This window comes from Peromyscus californicus, unplaced genomic scaffold, assembly GCF_007827085.1.
Source record: "Peromyscus californicus insignis strain IS unplaced genomic scaffold, ASM782708v3 Scaffold_4__1_contigs__length_199733344, whole genome shotgun sequence".
In the NCBI taxonomy this organism is placed as follows: Eukaryota; Metazoa; Chordata; class Mammalia; order Rodentia; family Cricetidae; genus Peromyscus; species Peromyscus californicus.
The window spans coordinates 159296563-159318427 of record NW_026294562.1 but is presented as its reverse complement, the minus strand read 5'-3'; the positions used below and the strand labels follow the sequence as shown (position 1 = coordinate 159318427).

At 53.8% G+C, this 21865-nt stretch overlaps 1 protein-coding gene and 1 long non-coding RNA gene across 4 annotated transcripts in view; one reads left to right on the top strand and one right to left on the bottom strand.

Moving 5' to 3' along the window:
* Nucleotides 1–228: 228 nt before the first annotated feature.
* On the bottom strand, nt 229–14681 carry Kctd15 (potassium channel tetramerization domain containing 15). Of its 2 annotated transcripts, none has more exons than XM_052761549.1 (7): nt 14536–14681; nt 12922–13019; nt 11247–11348; nt 10448–10623; nt 5744–5888; nt 2813–3118; nt 229–1644 (listed from the first exon to the last, which is right to left on the bottom strand). In XM_052761549.1, the coding sequence occupies exons 3-7, from the start codon at nt 11319–11321 to the stop codon at nt 1486–1488; spliced, it is 861 nt and encodes a 286-aa protein (XP_052617509.1). In that variant the 5' UTR covers nt 11322–11348; nt 12922–13019; nt 14536–14681; the 3' UTR covers nt 229–1485. The 2 variants fall into 2 exon arrangements, with proteins under 2 accessions (XP_052617509.1, XP_052617510.1); XM_052761550.1 differs by having other exon boundaries at nt 12922–13016.
* Nucleotides 13271–21865, top strand: part of LOC128124826 (uncharacterized) — a 56424-nt gene continuing 47829 nt past the window's right edge. For both annotated transcript variants that reach the window (XR_008222987.1, XR_008222986.1), the window contains exon 1: nt 13271–13647. This is a non-coding gene — a long non-coding RNA (uncharacterized LOC128124826). The remainder of the gene's footprint in view (nt 13648–21865) is intronic.

The window sequence follows — 21865 nt, the reverse complement described above, 5'->3', positions numbered from 1 at the left end:
TATCTGGTTAGGGGCTAAGAATCAGAATGCAGAATCTGTGTGGCCCAGGGGGACCCACAGAAGTAACTAAAACACCCTAACGCGATAAGCAACAGCAAGCGTGTGACCATGCACCTTCCACCGACGGCTGCTCCTTCCTCGATTTGAACCCAGGAAGGAAACTGCCCCCCCCCCGCCCCCAGTCAAGTGTGGGAATCTGCAGCTTTTACACAGGACGGAGCCTCAGTCTTTTGCTTTGTAGCGTTCTTTATGGCACGAACCACGAACGCAATGTGTATACACAAACACAAAACAATTGTACATCAGCATCTTTACAATATTAAAGGAGTCATATACAAGTCTACAGGCATTATACACAAACGGGGAGCCGGCCAGGGCACCCCATCCATCAGTTCTGTGCAGTCCCTCCACTTGGGAGGAGCTAGGGGAGATGTGACAAGGCCAGGGTGTCCATCTTTTGGGCCTGTCGTCTGGGAGACAGCAGGTCTGTGAGGACCTCTCAGGGCCAGTCCTTGTTGGAATGTGGGGTTAAGAGCACTGGGTACGCTTGGGTCTGCACCTTACTGACAGGCTAGTTTAGTACATTTAATCAAAAGTTGATGTGCAGATGAGTGTGGGAAAATTGGAGCTGGGGCAGAGGGTGGCTCCCTGAGCTGGGGACCCAGAGATTGATGGTGACAGATGGGTCCCTTGGTAGAAGGGTCCATTCCTGAGATAAGCTGTGGCCCCATGCTGACTGGATGGGTGGAGACTTCTCCAAGAACCCAGATGTGAGCACAGTCAGTTGGGACTGGAAGCTCCTGGGCATTAGCAGGTCAGGTGCGCACCAAGTACAGCCTGGGACGCAGGGGGCAGCAGAGTGTCTCAGATGAAAGTCACAGAGTCACTTAGCCCCCATAGCCCTCCTCCTCCTCCCAGCTGCCCTGCCCCTAGGGGGCCCTGTTCCATCTCCGGCAGCACCCCACTGTCACATCTGTCCCCACAGCCCCAGCTCAGCAGGCACCTGGGCCTGAATGCCGGCAGCCCATCCTTTGCAAGGCTTGCTGAACGTTGGACTGAGAACTGAGCACCAGGTAAAAACAGCGGCGGTCCTTGTTGGCCTTGCCGACCTGTGCAGCGACAGTTAGTTGTGTTTTAAATACTGTAGAAAAATAAGCCATCTCCAACGAGAGGAGGCCTGCTGACATCCACCAAGCGTGGAGAAGAATAAACAGCTGCTCTGAAGTGAGCCAGCAGAGGACGCTGTACCAGACTGAGGAGCAGAAGGGCTGGAGGCTGGCAGCATCGTTGCACCACAGCATCTCTGGGTCACATCAACAGTCCTCCCATGGGGATGCCTCTGGTACCCCTCAATCGGCTGCCATTCCCACCCTCAGTCTTGTGCCCAGGGTGAAGCACAAACAGGCAGGACTCCTCAGCACTATTTCCATGTCTCTGGGGTTGCCCCAGGACTGAGGGGGTCTCAGGTGGGCCCTGAGGCAGGGCCTAGTCCAGGGGTTCTTGTTTTATCCGGACGGCAGTTGGGGTGGGCTGCGGTCGCCGCTCCTCCCGGCAAAGCACATACTCGCTGAACTGGGAGGAGTCCACACCACCCCCGCAGGATGCAGCCACGCTGAACCCCCTCTGAAACAGCCTTTCTAGGACCTGCAGGGGAAGAAAAAGGGGTCAGCAGTGCCTGGCTGTCGGAGTTTGCTTGGCCACGTGGGCAGGTGGGTGCCAGGCGAAGCAAGCTACCTTCTGATGGGTCTCAGTGTCTCTCACTGACATCACCAGCTGGATCCTGCCCTTCGTAGGGCAGGTGCAGTCAGGTCCGGGGGCCCCTCAACTTATCCAACCAGGGTGGCTGTGCTATTCCACCCAGGCTACTCCTTCCAACTCTCAGGGGTGTATAGCCAGGAACTAGGGGAGCAAAAGGGGCTTTTGGGTCCCTTCCCTGTTATCTAGAGTGTGCCCTACCCCATCTCCACACACACACATGGCCCTAGGCACCCCTTCTCTCAATCTCCTGCTCCAATAATGGAAAGCCCCTGCTCCCTAGCCTCAGGGTAGCCACCTGCTTCCTGGAGCTGAGTCCCAGATGGTTTGAGGCCTGAGGGCTCATCAGCTCAAAGAGTTCTAGGTGGAGGGAAAGAGGGGGAGTCCTTTCGGTGTGTGAGTCTCTGTAGGCCTACATGGCCTCCTGGGTTTATGTCTCTGGGAAGGTGGGGGCTGGTCTTATATCTGTGTCCAGCAAATAGCAACCTCTTACTCAGAGCCTGCAGGAAGTGGGGGGCTTTCCCCAAAGGGTCCTTTCTGTCCTAACCCCCAAATCTAAGTGTCTGTGGGTCAGGAAAAAGCTCTCAGAAACAGGGAGCTGAGGCAGGAGGAGCTGAAGTGCACATCAGGCCTGGTTTACACAGAAGATCCTGTCTCAAAAAGAAAGAAGTGCTTGAGGCAGCTGCTGCCTGCCAGTGGCCCCAGGGCCAGCCTCATGGGAAGGCTCCCTGCCTTTCCTGGTGCCTGGGTTTAATTTGAATCCAAAGTCAGCCTCTGCATGTTAAATGAAGCATGTTCCGTTGAAAATACTCTGGGCCTTTTTTTCTTTTCTTTTTTTTATAGAACATCCTTTTAGGGGAAAAAGAAAAGTACAGATCAATTTTTTTAAGTCCATCCCCCAGGCACCATCATTTAATTATGAGCAAGGCATAAATTATGCATCGGCACATTGTTGCCTTTTCTGTACGGGGTTCGTCCATTCCATTCTGGGACCGTGTCTCCCTCCATCTCTCTCTGCATCCTGGGGCCTCTGCAGGGAGGCACCCACGGCCCTCACCTGCACAGAGTTGAGTCGACAGTAGCCATTGAGGGGGAAGCGGATGACGTGCGTGGGGTCCTGGTTCCAGCCAGCGTTGACGGAGTTGCACATGACATCCCCGGTCTCAGGGAAGACCTCCTCAATGAGGGCTTTCTCGCCACTGAGGGCGATGCGTTCACCCAGGTCGGGAGTGACTCGTACCACCAGGCAGTCGCAGGCCCGGCTACGGCGTCGCTGCTCTTGTTCCTGCTGCCAACGCTCCAGCTCACGAACCATGGGCTGCAGCTGGTAGTACCGGGCCTCCTCATACAGCAGGTTGAAGTCCTGTGGACAAGCACACAGTGTCAGGGAAGCAGGAGGCCGTGTCATCTGGGTGGCTCATCCTGTCCCCAGTGGGGTTCCTCTCCCTCTTCACAGACATCTTAACTCCCAGGTCACAGCGTGGACTGGGATGGTCATTTCCACTGTAGAGATGAGCAAAGACTCCAATGCCCCAAACACCAAGAATCTAAGAGCAGCCCGGGGCGCGCCTGGTGAGACTCTCCTCCTGGACCTTCAACTGGATGACGAACAGAAGTGGCATAGAAAGAGCTGGAAGCTGCTGCTGGTGCGCACGCCTTTAATCCAGCACTCGGGAGGCAGAGCCAGGAGGATCTCTGTGAGTTCGAGGCCAGCCTGGTCTACAGAGTGAGTTCTAGAACAGGCTCCAAAGCTACACAGAGAAACCCTGTCTCGAAAAACCAAAAACAAAAAAAAACAAAAAAAAAAAAAAAAGGGGGGGGGGAGGAAAGGGAGGGAGGAAAGGAAAGAAAAGGGCAAGCTGGAAGCTAAACTAGAGGGTGGGGTCTGGGTTTGTGCTGCCTTCCTGGAAATCCACCCTGGACCGAGGGCATCGTGCTCCCACGCAGACCTTCATGGATTGCATTTCAGCCTGGTCACCCATCAGCTACAAGGCCTATGAACCCGATACTGCCCTTCCCGAGCCAGCTTCCCCTCTTTACAATGAATACAAGCACTGGACCCTGAGAGGCAGAGTGAGATGAAGGGACAAAGGTCGGGTGAGTGCCTGTCCCTGCCCAAGCAGGCAGAGACTATGACAAGGTCCCTGGCAAGGAAGGTCCCGAGACAAGGTCCTCACCAAGCAGTCCACTCACAAGAACTGTCACCTCAGACCCAGCCACTAGCCCTGTGGTCACCAATGCTCGAGTGGCCTCTGCCCATGACTCGCACCACTCAGTGGGACTCGGTGCATAGGTGGTGCCTGAGGTCCCAGGGGAAAGGCAAGGGAGGTCAGGCCTCACAGCACAGCCCGCCCTCAAGGCCCGGCGTGCATCTGTTGTCGGCCCCAAAGGCCTAGAATCCCATCATCTGCGCCCACCATGAGCTGTGACCCTGCCTTCTTTCCATAAAAGACTCCTTGGGGCTCCACCCCAGGTCTCTGTTCCCCCAGCTCTCACCAGCTTCTAGAGTTTTATCTGACACCTTTATGCCAACTCTTTCCCCAAGCCTAGAATGCTCCATGCCTACCTAGACTTTCACTCACTGACTCAGGGCTGAAGGTGTGAGCTGGGCACACCCTCCAGTACCTCCTGACCCAATAACCCACACTCACAGACTCTGCACCCTCTCCCTCAATGCCACTCTCTCCCGACTCCCAGCAAACCCAGAAACACAGTGGCCTAACTAGTAATGAGCCTGTTCCCGGCATCTCTACATCAGGGCTGGTGTGCTCCTCCCCGTTTGCAAACCTGATCTTTCTTCCCAGCTCTCAGCTGTGCCAAATGCCGAGCCGCCCACCAAGAGCCAGGCATCACCAGCGGCCTCCCCTTCCTGCAGTGCCATCCCAGACCCTCACCAGGGTCCTCACACCTGTCTTCCTACTCTCACCCTTACCACCGAGCTCAACACTTTCCTTCCAACCCATCTGGGCCAGGTCTCCCCATCATTTGACTAGCGCTCTATTTTGTTTATTTGTTTTGAGATGTGTTCTCACTATGAATCCCTGGCTGGCCTAGAACTCTCTCTATAGACCAGGCTGGCCTCAAACTCACAAAAACTAGCCAGCCTTTACCTCCCAAGTGCTGAGATTAAAGGCGTGCGCCATCACTCCTGCTGACTTTTTTTTTTTTTTTTTAAGATAGTGTCTTACTCTGTAGGCCAAGCTAGCCTAGAACTTTCAGCAATCCCCCTGCCTCCGTCTTGGAAGGCCAGGAATGAAGTTTGTTCCTGGTGGGATCCACCATACCAGGCACGCACCACTTCTGAAGCACTGGCCCCATGTATTTGAGATTCATCCTTTATTTTCTAGACTGTTTTCTTCCTTCGGTGTAGCTCTATTTTCAGATCAAATTCAGTTGGTGCCATTGAGTAAGCAGCCTGGATGAGAAAGGGCCCCAGGGCTGCTGGTACAGTGGTCTCCGCAGGAAACCCCAAAGCAAGGAAGCACAGAGACTGACAAGACATTTGCCAGCAAGAGCCAAGCCTGAGTTTCCTTCCTCCATGATTCCCAGGACTTCAGAGGGGCTCAGCACTGAGGCAGGACCACAAGGAACCAGATCAGCCACCTAACACAAGCTCATCCCGAGTCCTGGGAGTAATGTTTGTTTAAAGGGTGACCACCTGGCTCTTAGGGGTTTTCTCCACTCCAAACTGCCAACAAGGAACAGACACATGGACCTCTAACTCCTCTATTCCAATGCACAGCAGTCCTTAAACACAGCTAACTAACCTGGGGTAAGTGCCAAAGCTTAATTGTTGTTACACCCTGATAAATACGCTGAAGATGTGAGAAAGCAAAATGAGTTTAGAAAAACTGATTTAGCCCTCGGCTTCATCGGTTAACTTTTTGTGGTTGCCATGACAACTGTGGGTCCATTTATTAAGTCACAGCGTCCCCTGTGTAATGTCACGACACAGGCAGCGCAAGGGTGCCGCCGGCTGCGGACTTACCTTGAAGTCATCTGGAAGCAGCAGTTTTGACGTCCGCAGGAAACTCAGGATGTAGCGGAAAATCTCCCCATCCCGGTCGATGAAATAATGTTGCTTGAGACTGTCTAGGACAATGGGCTCCGTGCCGTTGAAGAGGCGGCTTATTCTGGGAGAGACGGGCAAGATGGGATATGGGGAGGGGAGTGCTGAGTTCACCTGCCCCACCCCCAGCCCTCAGAGCTCACCCAGCTGGAGCAGCAAGAGCTCACCCTTAGAGACCTTGCCAATCCTGACAACTGTCGGCACACACACGTGAGGCAGACAGGCTGCCTCCACACAAACACTAGGGCAGCCATGTCACACACTCCAACCACATTCACGAGCTATAAGGCAGCTAAGGGACATACCCAGCTCTGTCTGATGGCCCACTGACACAGATTACAGGCAACCTAGACAACCACGGCAAGACACAGAAAGCCACATAAACCAGCTGGTCCGAGCTGAACACACACACACACCCATGCCAGAAAGATGTGCCCAGAAAACATGCATCGACCACCCGGCACTCCAGCTCCCAGCCACACACCTGCTAAATGTCTGTCAACCAGCCAAGTCTCTGGGGACACACACCCAAGCCACATCAACCAACATCAGGTAACAGCACACTCAGACAACAGGCGCAGGGTCACAGTCTCAGGCAGTGACACTCACCAGCTAACACAAGCGATACGAAGAGATACGAAGTCTCAAGTGCCCCATAACTGCTCACTTACAGAGCCACAGGGGAGAGACAGACAAGAGGGAGTGTGTGTTTGCATGTGGACTACCCCCAAAGCATGTGAGCATGCGGTCTAAGCTCTGGACAGGTATCCATATACAACATATCACAGCACGTGACATCTGGTGAGAGGCCGGGATAGGGAAGGAAGAGAGGTGCCTAGGACAGTGCCTCAGACACAGGGCCTGTGGGAGGACTTGGGGGAGCCCCGGAAGGCCCGGCTAGTGCCTCCCTAATGCACACAGTGCAAAGTCTGGTCTGGCTAACTGCTCTGCAGATCTCAAAGGCTAAGCTAGACAATCAGGAGCCCCAAAGTGGGTTGGGTCAGCTAAGAACTTCTCTTGGGAGCAGAAGGGAGGTGGGCAGTGTCCTTCAGGGGCTGGTTGACTTCGAGCCTAGGAGAGCTGTTCCTAAGAAAGCCTTGGAGGCCGAGCGGTGGTGGCACACACTTTTAATCCCAGCCCTTGGGAGGCAGAGCCAGGTGGATCTCTGTGAGTTCAAGGCCAGCCTGGTCTATAGAGTGAGATCCAGTACAGCCAAGGATACACAGAGAAACCCTGTCTCAAAAAAAAAAAAAAGCCTTGGAGAACAGGGAATTAGGGATTAAGGGGACTTCTTGGCTCGGCCTGCACAAGCTAGGGGCCAAGCCCTTCACGCCTGCACCAACCACCCTGCCCCTTCCAAGAATCCTCTCTGTCCTGTCCCTCCAGCCACCCACTCCCTGCTTAGTCCAAGTCAGCCACTCCCAGTCACAGCCGTGAGTACCCAGAGCATACCCGTTGCCAGAGCTGAGAGCTCAGAGCCCCCAATGCCCTTCTTAGGTACCCCCAATCCACACAGCCCTAAGTTCTGGGGGCCATGTAATCACTTGTTCTCATCTTGGGGACGGGACACGGCCCAGCCTGTCCCAGGGGGGCAGTATAAAGGGCAAGGCTGCCTGGCAGGTGGGAGTGAACAGGTCAGAACCTGTGGTTTAGAGGTGTGGAGGCCTGAGCCTGAAGAACCAGAGGTACGACTGGTAAATATAACTCCTTAGGGTTCTAGAGGCTGCTGGTGACAATGTCCTCCCCAGGACACAGGGAAGGGCAGAGGCGAGGGCCCACACCCAGGTGGCTGTGCCTGGCTCTCTCTGGAGGGGGTACATGAGGCTCTTGACACTAGCTCCCCTGAATGCAGGCCACCCTGACCAGTCAGTAACGCAGGATTCCAGCGCCTGGTGACCCTGCTGGACACCCCTGTGAGTTCCATAGCTCATTTGAGACCTGACCCTGCAAAACTTGAACATTTAGCTGTGGAGTAGGGATGGGGAGGGGGCACCCCAAATCCCTGGACATAGACGTGACTAAGCCATGATATCCAATGCTAGGGCAGATAGCTGAGGGTCCACACCCCGCTCCAGCAAGGAAGAGGTCAGAGGCATGTGCACAGGTGAGCCAGCAAATTCGACACCTCAGCCTTCCTGGGAACTCTTTCTACCCTCCCCAGGCTGAGTTCAAATGTTCTGTGTAGCAAGCAAAATGCTGGGTCTGGCTGGGTTCCAAGCTGCTCTGACGTCAGAGTTGGCAGAGGCTCCCGAGCATTCTGTCGGTCTAGAGGATTCCCAATCCACCCACAGTCCAAGGCTGGCAGGGTTCTAGGCTGTCTACTGAGCCAAGACAAGCAGGTTCTAGATCTTTCCGTGGTTCAGTGTCTGTTCTGGGACTAATGGGAGCAGGATACCTCCTCTTAAGACAGAGGCCCTTTATGGCCCCAGCAACCAAGGCTTACAGTGGATGTGGGGCACAGTCACCACCAGGAAACACTTATCATTCACAGGTTCTCATGAGCAAGCTCCCATGTGACCTCCTGAGTTCTGCTGGTGGCTCCATATGTCCCTGTGGGAAGCATCCCTATACCAGGTCTCTGAGGGTGCAACTTTGGAGGTCCCCTGTGAAATAAGTTGGTGCACTCACTTTGGTGGCTGGGACCTGCACTATCCAGCCACTTGCCCTGATTATAAAGGCACCATCATACTGACTTCATCTTCCTCTTAGCTGTCCTTTTAAAGTGCCCACTCTGGCTGCCTTTCCAGGGAGTTATGTGTGCAATGGTATTAGTTCCAAAGCTCCCGGCCACCCTCACGTGCTGCTCCCGTGTCAGCATGGGACTGTGTCAGCAGCCGCTAAGTGACACCCAGTGGGTAGGGCACGGGGACAGGCAGACCACGAGACCACTCAACCTCAGCCCATGTGCTCAGGTTGAACCAGAGGAGGCGTCCAGCACCATGCCCACAGGGTCCAGAAGGGGCATCTTCCACACATAATAGCTCTGTAGCTCTCCATGACCCACTGCCTTTACTGTCTCATAGGTCACGTTAGTCTTTGCTCTAGGCCTCAACTTCAGGCCTAGCGAACAGCTCTGCTGAACCAGAATTATCTAGGCAGAAGGACAGATTCACCCTGAGCTCAGCTCTGGTAAAGTATCCCCTCTGGGCATACCCAGGCAGTGGAGGGTCCCACATGCCACATCACCAAGTCCTCAGCTCCCCAGAGAGAAAACAAGCCTCCCTGCACAGCAAGTCGATAAGCGTGGGCAAGCGACACCATGGGACAGGGAGGAGGAAATGCTCCTCAGTCCCCACAAGCCACTGGAGACCAAAGTGAAGGGAGCTCTCTGCCTGCCCACCAGGCCTGGGGAGAGATGGCTGCAGGAAGGCCAATGTCGGATTTCAGAAAACACCCTTCCAAGAGTCTTTGTAGGCAAAGATTTTTATGAATCTCACTCACAAACACCATCAGTTGATTAAGGGTTGATGTATCTCACACAACTCAGGAATGCCGCAGAAGGCAGAACCGAGATGAAATGAACAGAATTCATCTCGGAGCCTCGACAGGGCTCTGCAAGCAGGCACGCGGCTAACGCACTGTACAGCCTCACGGCCCCTGCCCTGCCCAAGCTCCAAGTTCATAAGGACCTCGTGCCTAGTCTGTGTTGCCACTGTCTGGACCAGACACAAAATCTACTTCCTGCATCCCCTTCTCCAGGGGCAGTCCTTAACGACGAGGGCTCTGCCCAGACACCTCTGTGCACTGAAACCCTCTCGGCTCTGAGCATCCACCCTGGTGGTGAGCCCTCAGTGTCTAGGGGATTAATTAATTTCTCTTCTTATTTTAAATGTATAAAAGAGAGGTGATGCCTGGCAGGCCGCCCTCCCACTGGCCGATGGTGCTTGCCCCTCTGCCGGGAGCAAGCAGCATGGGCCCAGCAAACTGCGCAGTGTCACCTATAGGAGATGTTCACAGAGACACAGCCCACCCACCCACCCACCCCCACTAGTCTTGCCACCAGCTGCCAGGCCCAAGTGTGTCCTTGGGAAGTAAATCCACGAGAAGTAAGAGCAAGCAAGTTGGCGGCACTCAGCATCACGCTGCTAAGGGTCCGTCCCTCCAGGGACGAGTCTGAAAGTCCCCAGTCAGGGTCCTTGGTCACAGGTAGTTCCATACATTACAAGGTGTTGAACTCACGCTCAGCCACTGTCAAAAATATCCCCGAGTGTCCTGCAATTTCTAACTCATTGCTACACCCTCCAGCTCCAAAAGGAAAGCTTGTTCCTAGCACTCAGGGTCAAACTGTGACCACCTAAACAAAGGAGGGTATAACCGCAGCTGGCACTCCGTGCCTTTTCCCATGGGAAACAAGTCCAACCACACCTGACTCCTGAGTGTCACTCTGTGAGACTCACCAGGCAGCTGCTGGCCAGGCTCATGTGGGACTGGCCCTTTAAGGTCAGGAACTCCATGTTATACCACAAAGGCTACTGGTGCAGGGTCAAAAGCCCCAGTCAGACGTGGCCTTCAACAAACACGCCATCTCTCAAACCATCAGGAGGAGTGACTGGCCTTGGTGTAGTACCCTGTGAATGCCCGGGGTCTGCACCACATGCCTGACCCTGGGAGTGGAGCTCTTACCTGGAGTCAGGGTACTTGGTGAGTGTGGCCAAGCTGCTGGTATACATGTGACCGCCCACATCGATGTGCACAGGTGCGTTAGCTTTGGTGAGCTGAGCTGGCAGTGGGATCCCCTGGGCAGCCAGGGGAGACACGGGCGACCGGGTAAGTGACAGCCGGGACATATTTCCTCCCTCCTAGAGATAGAAATAAATGGAAAAACAAGGGTTGCTAAACCTCCCTTTATTTCAAATGTGATCACAGATTTAATCAGATCACTGCTGCTTGTGCCTGATCACATATTCAGCTGACAAATTATGGCCACCACTGTAATTAAGTGTATTTGCATCATTTTCTTCAAAGTACTGGGGGTGGGGGGATAGGGAGAAGGATGCTTATTAGCAATAAGAAATCAAGAAAAAAAAATTTTTTCAAGGTGTCAGCCTCCAGGGGCATAAAACAAACTGCAAAATTCTAATTAAAGGTCGCGGGCTTATGTGTTAGATGTGAAATATCCCCTGACAAACGAATCACCAATTTGTGAATTGGGATTCAGGGGTTTTTTGCAAGTTTGTCTCAGTAACGAGACACCTCTAAATTAGTGACTTCCTCAGCACCTAAGGCGCCAAGCTTTATACATGTAGTAAATTTCACATCAAATTAAGAGCATTTTCGTTTCAAAAAAAAAATACATAATCGTACAGTCAGTCGATATCTATCTCCTAAGTGCTGGGTCCCAGAAAACCGGCAGCTAGTGAACAGGTTCTCTAGAAAAGAGCAGAGGGCTGAGGGGCTGACCCAGCCCACCCTGCAAGCTCACCGCTGTGGTGCCGCCGCCGCTGCTGCCGTGTGCGTTAAGCGAGGACCCGCTCGGCCGCTCCTTGCGGTGAGGCATCTAGGCTTCCATCCCTGCCCAGAGTATCTGTGGGAAGCAGTGACAGGGGGCTTATCCTTCAGGAGCCATGGCAATGGATCTTCCCTGGGGTCAGTGATTTTTACAAAGATGCTGTCTGGGATCCCATATACACCAGGAAGCCCTCCCAACACTCTACACCCCAAAGCAGACCACCAGGCTACAGCCTCCCTCCCTCCCTCTCTCTCTCTCTCTCTCTCTCTCTCTCTCTCTCTCTCTCTCTCTCTCTCTCTCTCTCACACACACACACACACACACACACACACACACACACACACACTCACACACTCATACTCACACACATTTTCTAGGCAGCTCCATGTCTGCTAATTCGGCTAATGACAGCCTAAAACATATGCTCGCCATTATTGCCCTGCAATGTTTCAGAACAAATCTGATTTCTTTGGTATTTTGAGTTAGAGCCGTGTTACCAAGCGTGTCTCCTCTTGCATCAGTGGAGAGAACCTTGGGGGAGTGCAGCTCCCCTCAACTGACTGGGGAGCCCAGGACCTCTTACCACCCAGTTAAGATGCAGTTTGCATAGGACACCTCTTCTTGTAAGAAGCTTGGGCACAGAGATGAGGACGAGTCACTGGGGAAGCCACCAATCACCTAGAGCTCCCAAAGCAGACAGAACCTGTCTTTGTTTGCCTACTCTGCACCTCCCTGCTTCTCCACAGACCCCTGGAACGGTGCTGCCTGAGCCTAATGTATTCCAGACCCCCTCAGGATCACAGGCCCTTGAGGCATTCAGGGCAGGCCAGACTGCAATCAGCAAATGGGCTTTCTCCCCTCCTCCCCAGAGCTACTTAGAGACTTTCCTATGTGCCACAGACACCTGAAATAAAATTGTGCCTCAGTCCCCAGAAGCTCCCCCAGGGGCTTTTTATGGGACCCATGCAGAAGGGTGGAAAAGGGTAGGTTTCTGGCTTCTAGCTACCACTTCTACTGGCTTGGGCGGTCTCGAAGGGAGATAGGGACACACACACACACACACACACACACACACACACACACACACGGGAGGGGGGTTTCCACAAACATAACCTAGACTTCTCTGACATACATTTAACTCTTATGGGTCAACTCCAGGGTAACCTGGGTTTTCTATTAAACCCTCTCTTCTGGATCTATACCTTAAAATTCGGCATCCAATGATAAAACATTGGACTCAAACCCTCAAATGTAAGAAAGGCTCCTCCTCTCCTATGATTTGTTCTCTACCCCCAGTGCCCTGGGAAGTTCTCTGACCTGAACTGTTTGGGGTGAAGGAAGGGTGTTCTGTCCCCATGGGGGTGGGCGGCTGTCCAGTCCCGTTTTGGACATTCCAGGTCACTTATCTCAAGGAAGCTTTTGAGAAACCAAAACAGACCCGATGGCTTATCCAGCCCTGGGAGGGGGTGGGGATGAGGGAAGATCCACTAAGGGTCTACAGAACTAGAAGGAATTCCCACCCAAATTCCACCAAAGCACCACGTTTTCCCCACTACCAGGGCCCAACTCACAAGTGACAAGCAGCATCAAGCACCCAATCTCCCAAGCTGCCCGAGCGTGTTTCCCACAGCACAAACCAGAAACTCACCATTGGAAGCCCCAGGCCTTACGCCTTGACCTGAATCTCCACTGCTCCCTCCGACAAACGCATCTGCGGTGGACCTCGACCCTTCTCCGAGACCACTGCTGAGATCACAAGCACAAAAGTGAATTTGATAGGAGACACAAGTTCACTGCACCAAACACCACGACCCAGACGCGGCTGAGGCTTGGCCAAGCCGCCTGTTGCAGGGACCTCAGCGGGTTTGCAAACTGGCCCAGCATTGACCCGCTTCTCCAAGCTGTGGTGGGAGACCCTGGTCCCGCGCCCACCCGCAGCCGAGCCCCGCCCGCCTGAGCAGAGGGAAGTGAGCAGAATGCCACGCTCATTTACACACAAAATGATTTTGTGTCCCATTGTGCTCGCAGTTGTTCAGCTCTCTGGGGGTGATTAAACTGGCTGAGCTGCGGCAGCTTGAGAAGATTTCACTAAATCGCTTCTTCGTGAAGTCGCTTCTTTGCTAAGCTGTTATTTTAACCATAAAAGGTAAACAGAAGGCGCCTCTGAGTTCCCTTCAGCTCTCCGCCCTGGGCGCCTGCCCGGAGCGACAGTGCCAGGGGCCTGCAGGACTGTCCAGGGGGTGGACTGGGAGCAACGCGGCGGGCCACCTGGTGCGCGACAGCCCCGCCGCAGAGCCCGCCGGCCCGTGTGAACTTCGGGGCTACAGGAGCCGGCTGGGCCGAACCTCCGGCCCCGCGGGGCGGGGTGGCCAAGGTACCCTAAGGGCCCAGCGAGGAAGGGGTGGGAGTACGGTGGGGGCGGGGACAAAGTTAAATCAAGAGGCAGACACTTCAAGACCACAGATGGGAAGCTCGCCTAATTAAGGACGTAAAAGCGCTTTTGTTCTCAAAGTTTATTGTTGCCGGGATTTAAAAAAATTAATTGAAACTAATGCTGTTATTCACTCGTGCAGTTAAATTCCTTCATGCACATTTGAGACACGGAGTGAAAACTTGAAGGTTTTATCTTCCTGCAGTCCGGGGTTTCTAGAGGGAGGGCAGAGAGGCGCTACAGTGGCGCGGAGTGCGAGAATGAGAGTGTCCGCATCCAGGTCAAGGGGTGCGTGTGGGCAGCGGAGAGATGGAGGCCCAGGTCCGGTCTTGGGACCACCACCAGTGCGTCTAGCATGGGACTCGTGGGGTGGGCGTCAGAGGACGCACATCTGTCCCGTTAGAGACTTTTTTTTCTTTTCTCCGATTTGGGCGCCAACCCGAAACCCAAGCTACATGGAGCCGGTTTCAGACTCAGGAAAGTCACCGGCTCTGCAGGTCACTCCAGCTGGTACTGGAACCAGAGTGCGGAGGACCTGGACGCATACCCCGCGCGGCAGGAAGAGCCGAGCCGGGCAGAGTGGGGAGGGTCCACCCGCGGCCAGGACCAGCCCACGTGGGCACCCCCCGCCCCGTGCGCGCCAGGCCTTTGTGCTGGGCGCCCCCACGCCGCCAGCCCCTGCGCTCAGCAGAGGGACAAAGCAGCCTGCCCCCCCACCCCAACTCCCAGCCCAGGTCCCGGCCCCGGGCCGAGTGACTTTCTCAGCATTGCAGCCACTTTGGGAACCAGGGGTGTGCGGCGCTGAGCGGTGGCCGCCCGCGCTGGGCTTACCTCGGAGCCGGAGCGGCGGATCGGGCTCCGGCGCAGCCCCCGCCCCCCGCAGCCGCCGGTGTCGGGCGCCCGGCGCAGCCTCGTCGCCTAGTGCTCGATGCGCGCGGGTCGCTCCGGTCTCGTCCTGGAGTTACTTTCTCTCTCGCCCCCAACCCTCCCCCCACCCACCCCTCCCGCCCCCCGGCCCCCGCTCCGCGCGGCCCCCTCGCGGCGCGCCGCGCCGGGGCCTCCCCTCCCCGCCCTCCCCTCGCCTCCTCCCTCCTCGCCGCGGCCGCCGCCGCCTCCTCTTCGAGCCGCTCTTCAGCTGCCCCTCCCGTCGCTCCCACCACCTCTCCTCCCTCTCTCTCCAGCGGCCTCCCCCGATGGCTGGGGAAAAAAAAAAAAACAGCCCCCCCAAACCCAGCCGGTAGCCTGTGCGCCTCGCCCGCGGCCCAGCCCGATTGCAAAGGGCAGCGATCCGGTTCCAAATTACCCCGGCGCGGCGAGCGCGAGCAGGCGCGCGCGGGCGACTCCCTGGCTCCGGGCTCAGCTGCGCCTCGGGGCAGAGGATTAGAGTCGCAATTAGCTCCGCGCGCCCGCGCCTGCCGCGCTCGGCGACAAAAATGCACCGTTTCCCCCACCACTACCACTTCCTTTTCCACCTCACGATCCCCACCCGTGGTTCCTGGAGGCCGGTGCCTGGGTGCCGGGGGGCTCGGCCAGGACCCTTCCGGGAGCGCTGCGCCCGGGCCCCCGCGCCCTCTGCGCCCCAGCCCCCCGCCGTCCGGCCACGCGGCGCCCGGGCCTCCTCCGGGCTCGGGGAGGGGGCGCGGGGGAGAGGCTGATTTTAATCATTGTCATTTCATCTGATGTAATATTTCCCCGGGCGCTTTCAGCTGGGCATAAATTTTCGACTCCCAAATAAGTAACACAGGGCACGTTTCTCACATTTCTCGACTCCTCGGTTACAAAGAGGAGAGAAGCAGCCGCCGCCGCGGCGCCCCGGGGCTGAGGGCGGGACTTGGTGTGGGGAGGGGAGAGAAACTGGGCTGCCAGGCGGCTTACCTCCCTCTCTCCCTCCCTCTTTCCCGGGGTCTCGGCCCCGGCTACCCCTCTCCCGGGGAGCAGCGCCGCCCGTGACGTCTGCGGACACGCGGTGACCACCGCGGGGGAGGGGCGCGGGGCACCCGGCCGGTCGCCCGGGGCCACTCGCGCCATTTCCTGAACGAGCGCGGCGCGATGGAGACGGCGGCGGCCAAAGGTCCCTGCGGCGCGGGGCCTGCGCCCAGGACGCCCCTAGCTGCTCCCCGCTGCCCCTTCCTCCTCCTCCTCCTTCTTCCCTTGCGCCCCGCCCGTTCCTCCTTCTCGACCATTTCCCGGCTCCTAGGAAACGGATCGTGGCCGGTGCGCCTTGCCCAGACTGCGCCCCCGCCTGGTTCTCGGGACACCCGGGCCAAAGCCAGGCTTTCGGCTAGGAAGGCGGGTGCGCTCCGGCTGGGAGCGGCGCCCCGGTCCCCTTCACTGGCTCCGGCCGGGCCTGGGCGCCCTCTACTGGCCAAACTCCTGGGGGTGCTCTCGAGGCCAGACCCCAGCACTGTGGAAAGATGATGTGGGGGGAGGGAGAGGACCCAGTCTCCCCTGGTTCAGGGGACCTCTAGTGCCAAGAAAGTATCCCGACCGCGCGTCCGTAACTTCACGCGGGAATAAGAAACTTTCCTCCTGAGGGATTTATTTATTTATTTATTTACTTACTTATTATCTCAAACTACTGGAGAAGGGGGAAATTTTCTCATTAAAGTTACATCCCTGCAGTTAGTTCAATTACTTGATATATGCAGAAGATGTTGTAAATTTATAGATTTAAATAGCTTACAAAGATGCCGCGGGCCTCATCAGTTAATTTCCTTAATTTATGGATTTTAAACTGCTCCAAGAACAGAAAGGGGCCCGGGAAGTAGGTCAGGGATCTGAGCTGTGGGGGCCATGGCTGCCCACATTTGCTTCTCACGCTCCGGAACCCCCTGGGCTCCTAGCTGCTAGCTTGGCTTAAAACAGTGCTACTCTTCTGGCTAGCATCAGACCAGGTCCAGATCCCCAGCTGGACGGTCAGCTCGGTTCTGTGGCTGGCTTCCCCAATCCCCCAGTGTTGAAGAAGATGACCCTTAGAACAACGTGAAAACAACTCTGCACTCCTCCCTGCCTGGAATCCTCCCGGGAGCTGCTGGGGAGCTGGCTGGAGAGCGAAGGCCCTCAGCTTCAGGAATACAACTTTCCCATGTCTTTGAAGAGGGGAGAGTGAGGAGGAAAGTACGCTAGGCTCGCTTGAGGACCAAGGACCCTCTGAAAACGACTTGTCATGGCCCTAGTGGCCCCCAGCACCCCTCACATCTCCTCACCTGGGTGGCTGTTGGTGGGTCTTTGTTTTGTGTTCAATACCGGTGAATACATACATATAAATTCAAACTCAAAAGATTGGCATGAACTCAACTGTTTTAGGAAGCCACATGGCAATGTGATCAGGACCGGTATTCATGATTTAGCATTCCTTTTCCCTCTAGATGAAGTTTCTAAGATTCACAAGGCACATGTCAAGGACGGGTGTATAAATGGATTTTTATTTATTCACAACTCCACGACTAATTGCTTCCCTTTGCCTCAAGGCCACGAGATTGGTTTTAATATGACACTTCAAAAGTATTCACAGAACTCCAGAGATAGCAAGTGTCATTGTTTAAGAGACAAATCTCACCATGGTACTGCTGACCCCGAAAAACAGCAGGTTTCATTTTATTTTAAATTCCCACATGTTCTTTTTTTAAGTTTCACTTGATACCAACTCTATTAAAAATGCACAATTTAATCAGAGCAGGGGCTGACCATTTGAAGGACCTTTATTTCCCCGATGCTCCCAGCTTTCTCTCCATACTCCATTTATTGAAATGCTGAACTCCGTGTGTGTCTCGTTAAGGAGCATCAGCGTAGGTCGTAGTTTCTTTCCAGTGTGACAAGTTCCGGGCTGAGCCGCTGGAGAGGCAGCTCTGCAGTTAAGTCCATATGCTGCTCTTGTGGAGGACAGGAGTTCAGTTCCCGGCACCCACGTGGCAGCTTACAACTGCCTGTAACTCCCTTCTTCTGGCCTCTAAGGGCACCTGTACATGACCCCCTCCCCCAATACATAATCTAGAATAAAATAAGCATATTTTTAAGTTGCTAGCTAAATGTCAACCACCTCTTACACCTAGAGAAGTTGACAGCCCATGACAGGTGTTTAGTGATCTGCAAAAGGGGTACATTTGTAAATCGAGGGTGTATAATCAGGACTGGAAACACATTGGGACATCTTGTGGACTCTGTCTTTCATGACTACAGTCCAGGAGATGAAACTGGATGAAACCAAGCAGAACTTGTGTCATTTAGATTTGACTAGTGCTGAAGTCTCCACAGTCTGCAGAGCAAGGCAGATCTGTGCTCCACTTTGATTCCCCCCTTTAAGTTTCCACACAGAGCACCAGCCAGGGCAGTACTGTTAGCGGCAGGGTGCAAATCCTGCTAGTGAAGTGTAGGGGCGCAAGCAAGCCTGTAATCCTAGCACTCGGGGCTGAAGGAGGTGAATCCTGAGCTCTAGGCCACACTGAGACCCTGACTCAAACAACACCGCTCCAAACAGGCCCTTACTTAGGGAGAGGAAATAAACTTTAAATAAGGTGAGTTAGCTTGCTTCAACATTCTTAGGATTGTTAGGACTGGATCGACAGATGGATAGACTGAGGGTCCTTCATTCTGGTGGAAGGAGGAACAGGTATGCAGGCTGGCCCAGAGCTCACAGATTGATCTTCATTTGGCCCCAACTCCACCTTGTAGACCCCTGAATTTTTTTCTTTAAACTTTTTTATTTTTTATTTTTATTTTGTTTTTTTGAGACAGGGTTTCTCTGTGTAGCCCTGGTTGTGTTGGAACCCACTATATAGAGCAAACTGGCCTTGAACTCACAGAGATCCGCCTGCCTCTGCCTCCAGAGTGCTGGGATTAAAGGCATGTGCCACCACTGCCTGGCTTGAATTTTCTTTAGAAGATTCTAGAGAACTTGGAGACCAATGTGAGCAATGAAAATGGAGACTGAGATAATGAGCTGGTGACCCATGTCTGCAGTCCCAGCATGGGGAAGTAGAGGCAGAAGGATCAAGAATTTAAGGCTAGCCTGGACTCCTGTCTCCAATATGCTAGGTGTGGTAACCCACATTTGTAATCTAAGCACTTCGGAGGCAGAGGTAGGATGATCAAGAGTTCAAGGCCAGCCTTGGCTACATCATAAGGCCAGCCTTGGCTACATCATAGATTTGAGGCTAGGCTGGGCTACATGAGACAAAATGCCAAACAAAAATGCGGAAACACGAAAGCTTCACAGCTACCTAGACACGGTTGGACAGAGGGGAATTATCCCCATGACCCTCCCACAGCCTTCCCTGCCACACCCTGCTGCCCCAAATTGGGTTTCATGCCAACAGACTTTGAACAATCAGACTTATCTCCTGGCTCAGAGTCCCTTCCTTGAGAGTGAAATGAACATTGGGCCAAGATGGACTGGGCCTGGAGAAAGGCAAAGGAGATAGGCTTTGCGTTCAGGCTTAGAGCCCGGAGAGTTTGTGAGGCGTTTCCAGGACCCTTGCCAACGCCCAGCACAGTGGCACATGCCTCAACTACCAGGGGGTTGAAGCCAGCTTGGGCTGCATAATGAAGCCCTGTCTTAGGGAATATTTAAAACTTTAGGGCTGGAGGGACGGCTTGGGAGTTTGACACCTAAGGAAATGAATACCTTCTACTGGACTCTTTGGGGCCACTAGCCCTCCAATGTATGTACTGCCCCCACATACACATATACACATAATTTTAAAATACTAAAAGTAAGTCAGGGGCTGGAGAGATGGCTCAGCAGTAAAGAGCACTGTCTGCTCTTCCAGAGGACCCAGGTTCAATTCCCAGAATCCACATGGCAATTCACAGCTGTCTGTAACTCCAGTTCCAGGGCTTCGCACACCCTCACACAGATATACACACAGGTAAAACACCAATGCACATGAAGTAAAAATTCAAAAAGTAATTCAGATGTGTGTCTATACATACAATTTGAAAAAATTTTTTTTTGGGGGGCAGGGTCTCTTAATGTAGCTCTGGCTGGCCTGGAATTCCCTCTGTAGACCAAGCTACAGAAATCCACCTGCCTCCGATGTGCTAGGATTAAAGGCATGCTTCACTGAGCTCAGTATAATATTTAATTTTAAAGAAGTTCCTCGAGCTGAGACAGAGATGGCTTAACTGGCCTTTCACCTACACCCTCAGGAGATGATGCTCAGAGGTGGGGGCGGACAGGCAGAATGTGGCTACTTCCAGGCAACCAAACCAGGCCACTGGCCCCAGGCCACCACCTGGGCTCCTCTCAGGGCCCACTCCTCTCTAGGGAGCTGCTTCAGCGGAGCCTTGGGTTGCTCGCAGCAATGCCTCCAGGCATGGGGGATGGGACTGCTCCCTGTCAACTCAGGGAAAACAGGCTAGTGGATTTCTTCTTAAGCTCAGGCCTGGCATTGGTGGGAAACCCAGGGGCCACCTCCAGAATCAAGCAATCAAGCATGTAGTAAAACTGTGTGTGTGTGTGTGTGTGTGTGTGTGTGTGTGTGTGTGTGTGTGTGTGTGTGTGTATGTATGTGCAGGGGGGTGGCGAGGCTCTTCCTGGGGTCCTCCTGTTAGGACAACACAGGCCCAAAACTTGGGTCCTGTTGCTAAGTGACTTTCTGTGTCTTCAGGTGACCATCTGGTCTCATAAGACACAGGGTTCTGTAGACACTTTTGCAAGAGTTCCAGGGAATTTTTCCCAGGAAGAATTAGAGGCCATGAGGAAAGTGACCTTTGGTCTCTCAGTCCAGTCCTGGGGCTCTTTTCCCAGGACAAAGGTGTAACAAAAGCTCCCAGGATGGCCCTCTGTCCCTTCCCAGACAATTTCTTCTCCTTGGGTTTGTTTTGGAGCCTGCGTGGGGAATGCGTGTCTACCTGAGTAGCCTTAGGCATGCTATCTCCTGTCTGTCTTCACATGCGATGTGGGAATGGTGAAAGACCTTGGCTAATGGGAATGCTGAGAAAATTAAAGGCAAGGACAGACAGCAGAGAACTTGGCCAATCCCAGGCTAAATGCTTAGAATGAGTGTAGTTCTTAAAATGATGATGGACAGAGTGCTGGGAAGTGGCTCAGTGGTGGAGTGCCACTCAGCGTGGGCTAAGCTCTGGCTTTCCTTCCCAGCATCAAAAGTGATGATGGTGATGGTGGTGGTGGCGGCAGCCCTTTGCAAAGAACCCTTGGAGCAGCTCTGGTGAAGCCTGGGTTGTACCCTCACCCCTTCTGCCTACCTGCAGGAGACATAGTGGATCATGGGAAGGTTGGGTGGAGATCACTAGGGCAGCCCCTGGATTCTAGAGTTGGGGCTTACAGCTCTGTGACTGTATAATTAAGACAAACATGTATACCTTGAGGGGGGAGACTGTAGAATTTGCCTGAGGTTTAAAGATAAAATACAGGACTTCAGAAAAATGTCCTGTTTGCTTTGGGCGCTATCTTTGAGGCAAGATTAGGAAGTGTCCTGGGGTTCTGTCCTCAGGGCCCAGGAGACAAAGGGCAGTATAGCTGTAGGGAGGAGTTCCTAAGCATCTTCTGGGAAGTTCTTAGTTTTTCTTTTCCAAACCCGGAAACACTTTACTGCCTTTAAAAATATTGGAAGGGGTGAGGGCAGATGGCAGGTGCTGAGGTTTCACCCAGAACCCGTTGTCACTCACGAGCCTGAGTTAACCAAACTGTTTGGGGGCTTTGTTTTGTTTTGTTTTGTTTTTTTCTTTTTGGTTTTCCCAGACAGGGTTTCTCTGTGTAGCCCTGGCTGTCCTGGAACTCACTCTGTAGATCAGACTCACAGAGATCCTTCTCTCTCTGCCTCCAGAGTGCTGGGATCAAAGGTGTGTGCCGGGATTAAAGGCGTATGCCACCACTGCCCAGTTTAACAAAACCCCTTTTAATACATTTTTTTAAAAAAAGATTTATTTATTTATTTATTTATTTTTAGGGTTTTTTTGAGACAGGGTTTCTCTGTGTAGCTTTGCACCTTTCCTGGAACTCACTCTGTAGCCAAGGCTGGCCTCAAACTCATAGAGATCCACCTGCCACTGCCTCCTGAATGCTGGGATTAAAGGCGTGCGCCACCACCACCCAGTTTTTTGTTTTTTTTAAAAGATTTTTAAAGATTTATTTATTTATTATGTATACAGTGTTCTATCTGCATGTATGCTTACAGGCCAGAAGAGGGCATCTCATTCT